This window comes from Teleopsis dalmanni, chromosome X (genome assembly GCF_002237135.1).
Source record: "Teleopsis dalmanni isolate 2A chromosome X, ASM223713v2, whole genome shotgun sequence".
Taxonomy (NCBI): Eukaryota; Metazoa; Arthropoda; class Insecta; order Diptera; family Diopsidae; genus Teleopsis; species Teleopsis dalmanni.
In genome coordinates this window covers 75,215,523-75,221,854 of record NC_051848.1, presented here as the reverse complement: position 1 = coordinate 75,221,854, position 6,332 = coordinate 75,215,523, and the positions used below count along the sequence as shown (strand labels likewise).

At 34.2% G+C, this 6,332-nt stretch overlaps 1 protein-coding gene across 1 annotated transcript; it reads right to left on the bottom strand.

Moving 5' to 3' along the window:
• Window positions 1–495: 495 nt before the first annotated feature.
• LOC119688559 lies at window positions 496–1,293 on the bottom strand. Its single transcript, XM_038103232.1, has one exon. It carries the CDS (start codon window positions 1,291–1,293, stop codon window positions 496–498), a length of 798 nt encoding a protein of 265 aa, XP_037959160.1.
• Window positions 1,294–6,332: the final 5,039 nt, after the last annotated feature.

The following is a 6,332-nucleotide window of genomic DNA, read 5'->3' as shown; positions in this document are numbered from 1 at the left end:
TGGCCACCTTATTACTAGTAGCCGGTTCCGTTATCTCTTTATAATCCCGCAGAATGTTATGTACCGGGCTAGTCGCATCAATTGTGCTTAGCTTCACGCAGTGCATCTCTCTCTTCGAACCCATTACCTGGAGACCTGTAATGCCATCTAAAATTCTCCTGTTCTTCAGGTCAACTATCAAACCAAAATTATTCAAAAAATCCGCCCCTATTATTGGGTGATTTACCTTCGCCACTAGGAACTCCCACAGGAACTGTCTGCGCAACCCCAAATTGACTTGCACTAATTTCGTTCCATACGTGCTAATTTTCGCTCCGTTTGCTGCGTATAAATAATATTGCGTGACTTCATTTTCAGGCTGCATTCTCTTTGGCAAAATTGAAACTTCCGCGCCTGTGTCTATTAGATAATTTATACCTGTTTTTTTATCTTTGAAGAACAAACGGCATGCTTTACCCTCTGCCACTTCACTCGCCGTCAGACGTGAAGTGGTGTTTAGTTTTCCGCTGAGTTTTGCGGTGATTTGTACTGGCAAGGCTGAACACATTTTGTAGACCTCTCCTTGAACCGCCGATGATAAAAACAGATATTACCTCTTCTAGCACTTGATGATCGCCCTTTTCCACGATCTCTGTCATTGCTTCTTCCTCTTTTGCCCAACTGAATGACCAAATTATTTATCATGACTTTCAACTCGTCAATTTCCTTCCTCATCTCCTTCGGTTCATTCCTTTGTACTACACAAACCGTTTCTGTTTCCTGTACCTCAAATACCTTATCAGCCACTTTGGCCCACTGTGCAGAATCACCTTCCACTGCAGCTACGATTGTTCTAACTCCCACTGGCAGTCGCTGTAACCACAATGACTTTAGTACATCATCATTCATTGAATTGCCGGCCATCTCCTTCATCTTCTTCAGCAATTGAGTTGGTTTCATGTCACCTAGCTCCAATTCTGTCAGCAACTTACGCAGCCTTTTGTGCTCCGATTCTGTGAATTCATAAATTAACCGTTTCTTCAACGTCTCATATTTCAACACCTTCGGTGGATCTCGAATCACATCAACTATGCACTCCAGGTATTTCGGCTCTAAACTTGCTACCACATGGTCGAACATTGTATCATCTTTCGTTATTCCCGCATTCCTGAACTGTGCTTCCATTTGCAGAAAAAAAAGGTCCGGATGCTCTCTTGAAAACATCATCGGCTTAACTGAAACCCGGTATACCTCTTTGTCAGTGCGACTTTCTCCTTCTGCCGGAAAAAAATCTTCTTCCTCACGGTTAGTCATCTTGCTTGCTAATGTTGGGCTTGATAATAACTTACAACTCCTTTTTGTGTCGGGGTCACCAATGTTGTGATTACAATAACCAAATAGCTTTTATTTATAAAAAACAGTATTTATTGTAACACAAACTTTTATTATTTTTAATACAACTTTAGAAACACTAACTAATTGACTGACTGATCAACTGACTGAAAAAATCTGAATAAATATTTTTAAATAAAATATTTTTAAATATCAGAGAATCTGACAATTTTAGCCTACTTTGTTGATTCTCACCACAGCATTTTAGTGACTGGTTAAGCGACGAAATTAAAATCCCTCATTACAACACAGCATTCAAAAGTTCGTCGAGTTTGAGGAGAAAAGGTTGAAGTTTGAGGAGCGTCGACTTGGACTGCAGATAAGAAGACTCAAACAAGAGAAGGAGATTGCAAACTAATGTGTGCAAGCCACAAAAGAGCATACAGATGCTATAAAACTGTTAGCGGATGCACTCAATAATTTCAATAAGTAACATAATTAGAATAATAATTAGAATAAGTAGAATAATTCTAATATAAGTTTTTTTATGGTGGATAGGCCTACGGGGGAACCAGCCATATAAAATAATTTGGTTAACGCATTATGTGCAATACCTCAAGGGTGATGTGGAAATGTGCACTTCCTTTTATTAATAATAAAATATTTGTTTATTTTTAAGGTTTTTGTTCATTTTTGTACACTGAAGATGGATAACGAAGTAAACCGAAATATCTGTAATACGAATAATTTTTTATAAAAATGAAAATATAAGTAAATATTTAACCCAAGTTTATAAGTGTGAACTAACGACCTAAGCCCAGTAATAATAAAAAAAAGTATTGAATATTGGTCGTAATAACAATTTATTATTAATATTTATTATTATACTTTTGATTTGTTTAGTAGTTTAATATTGAAAAAAACTATATAAAGATAACATATGTAAATCATAATTTTCGGAATGTTTAAAAGTTTAAGGACTCTCTAGGTTTTATTTTGTAGATCACTTTTCACTTTTATGGAAGGACAACTTAAGTTATAGTATGAATGTCACTTTAAAACTTTTAAAATATGATAAAAAATTTATGATTATTTTATATTTTTATAAAATATATAAAAATGCTCTATTTTTATAAAATATAAAATAAGACATTTAAAAAAATTTTTTTTAAATATTATCAAAAAATCAATAGCAGCTGAAATAGAAATGTTTTGTCAGAATCTTTTATGAAAAAGTTCAAAAAAATAAGGAAAATAGAAGGCAATGTAATATGGTACATGCATTTGCTCCAATTAATTCGATATTATAATAATGTCGTCTACGTATATTATCAAATAAGAAATCATATTCTATCAAAGATCCATAGACGACGGATCCTCGAGTTCATGAGTTTTTTTTTCCATTAAATAAAATTCAAATATTCTATCGTCACATCCATGCTTGATTGTAAGAAGTGAAAAATAAATTTAGCAGAAAGAAAATATTTATAGACTTTCAAATTTTCAAATTTCGAAGAGATAATAAGGTTATTACTTTTTTTATAAAATTTATAAAAGTAACGTATTACAAATTCATCGGTTTCGCCATGCATGAATTAACTCTAATCAAAGAATAAGCACCAGTGCTCCATTAGAAAAAATCAAGAAAGCTATCGTTTTACTGAAGAAAACTAAAGCAGCAGGAGGTAATGGACTTGGATACTATGGATAGAATCCTTCAACCACTTTTCGAAAAGATTTAGATAGAGGAATGTTTTCCAACTAAATGGAAAGAGTCTATTATAGTGAAACTGCCTAAGAAGGGCAATAGAAAAAAGTGCAATAATTGGATGGGAATATCATTGCTGCTAATAGTAATGAAAATCTTCAACAAGGTTATCTTGGAGAGAATAGTTTAGATTTTAAATAATACTATATGTAGCTCCCAGACTGAATTTCGACGTGGAAGGTCATGTACGGATCAAATTAACACGATGCACATATTATTAGAGCAGACAACGGAGTTTAACTCAACACTGTGTCTTACATTTATCAATCACGAAAAAGTGTTTAATGCGCTCAAAGAAGATTGCATGTGACAGCCGCTTGACGCAGGGGGAATACCGCCAAAAAAGTCTTTCATAATGGTAAACTCAGCGATCGTTTTCAGTCAACAAGCGGAGTACATCAGGAATGCGCATTATCATCTTAATGTTTATCACCGTTCTCGACACAGTTCTTGAGCACTGAATGCAAACTCACGTGGCCTTACTTACAGGTTGAACCGAAAATTGAATCCTTTGCAGCAAGCTGATGACGTTGTACTCATTGCTGGCAGGATCTCCGAAATGCAACCAAGCATTACGAATCTAAATAATAAATCGAATAAAGTTGACCTAAGCATTAACGTAATGAAAACAAAAAAAATAAATACCTGTAATCAGGATAGCCTATTTCGCTCTCAACAACAATATCTTCGAAGAAGTACACTGGTGTTGTATATCGGCAGTGCTGTTGGTACTGATGGTGGACCTATCATAGACATAGAATCCCGTCAACGAAAAGTAAAAAGTATATTTGTGTAACTTAAAAAAGTATGAAGATCAAGTATAATAAGACTTAAGACTAAGACTTATATAACCAAAACAAATATTCAGAAAATACAAACGTTAATGAACAGAAGCTTGAGGCACGTTGTGTGCATTTGGTGGCCAGTAACTATCTCGTATTCAGAGTTATGGTGAAAAGCAGTGAAACTCCCAGTGGAAGAAAAAATCAAAAAGCGTAAATTTCGATGGCTAGGTCACAAGCTTAGGAGACCAATCAATTATACCAATCATGCTATACTGGAATACAACCCACAGGGCTAACGTAGGAGTGGTTGTCTTAAGTTAACGTGGAAGAGAACGGTTACGAGTGAAACGATGAAACAGCTAAGATACATAGCGAAAAACAGGAATGCATAGAAAGAGTATGTAAAAACAATTTTGTAAATAGTTGCGCTCTATATAAATTGCATATACATTAAGACCGAAAAGTTTTCGGAAATTCTCATTTAAAATTCGCGCGCTGTATATTTTTCGATATTTTAAGTTTATGTAGTTTGGCAGCAATTAAGGACAATTACTATGCCAAAAATGAGCGCGATCTGTCAGACAGTTCGTTTACGGCAGCCGTTGAAACCAGTTCACCTCAGTAGTGCGTTGCGAAAAAAACAAAGGAAAAAAATATTGAACAAAGAGTTTGCATCAAATTTTGTGTTTCGAACGAAATTTCGTGTGCAGAATCGTTGCGAATGCTACAAAAGGCTTATGGGGAATCAGTTTTATCGAAAACTCAAGTTTATGAGTGGTACAAAGCCTTTCAGGACGGTCGTACGACCGTCGAAGACATTTCGCAACGCACTACTGAGGTGAACTGGTTTCAACAGCTGCCGTAAACGAACTGTCTGACAGATCGCGCTCATTTTTGGCATAGTAAATAAGGACAGTGCTGCCAAACTACATAAACTTAAAATATCGAAAAATATACAGCGCGCGAATTTTAAATGAGAATTTCCGAAAACTTTTCAGTCTTAATGTATGTCATAATAACCACAATTAAACTCATTCTGAAATATCGAATTGCTCCTTAAACATTGCAGCATCTATAGATGTAGGTGGAAGTCCTGGTGCATGTCAAAAGTCACCCTCAGCCTTTCCGTAGTCACTTCTGTTTTGCACTGATGAGGGTGATGATAGACCATTTTTTCAGTAGTATGTTTTTGTGTTTTAACATATATTTTCTTTGGATATTGTGATTTCTAAAGCTTTTGTGATTCGAGGTTTATTTAACAAAAAGACGTGATTGAAGACTGGTGACAAACAACTTCAACGATTGGATTTACAGCAAACAAGGTTTTTTGAATGCTCAATAGTATTGAATTGAAAATAACTACTTTATGATGTTCCAGCCGTAATCAATTAATTGTTACCAGAATTTGCCAACAGAAAAGGAGTTGTGTTTCATTATGATGATGTCAGGCCATAATATTATTCCCCTCTTTCGGCAATAAGCCACTAAAACTCTACACCGATAAAATTTTGAATTTAACCGAAGAAAAACAAAAGTAGATAGTCATAATAGACAGCATAGATAATTCGTCAAATGTGATATTTGTTATGAACAACTGAATATACCTGCATCATATCTAACATAAAGTACAAGAACTAGTCTTAATGTAGCAATTCTCTCTTGAAAGTCAAGTGACCAGGTTAAGTGATTTCAATAAAATATTTTATGGAACTTGTCCGGTTTGAGTCTGTTAAAATAATAATGTACTTTTTGTTCCTTCAAGGAATGTTAACTTCAAGCAATTAGAAGAATCGGATAGACTTATTAAGCGTGGAATGGTTTTTTATTTAGTATCTACAATGGTTTCAACCTATATATTGGTAAGGTCGTCTATTGGAACTACATGCCTTAACAAGAACAAAGCTGAGGAGATTTTTACATTATTCTCAGTTCCACCTGAATCTTATACCTAAGTGACTTCCAATTATATTGAAACTACCATTTAAATGAAGATATCAGCATGAAATCCGAATAAACGAAATTCACATCAATTATATCTGATAAATAAATATTTTTATTATTATTAAAAAAAAACATTTTATGAGATTAGTTTTTCGTATTAAAAACTGTTGTAAATTAAGCTTTGAACAAGTATCGAATTTTCACTATCAAGTAATGCTCTATTTAAAGTAATTGCTATTGATTTCAAAATTTTAAACGTTGGACACTGAAATTTGATTTCTAAAGCCTTTGGAATTACTGACCATCTAAAGCAATCCGCAAAACATTTGCAAAAATATTTGAAATACGGACTGCTTTAGAATTACTGATTTGAACGTTTGTGAATACAGGGTTCAAATGGCGTTTTATAGGTCGTCTGAAATATCGCTCTCATCCTCGAAATTTGTGTTAAAAGTGACCTGCTGTAGGCTGCAACGGACACGAACATTTCAATACAAAATTTATGAACTGAATTATTTTAAAATTTA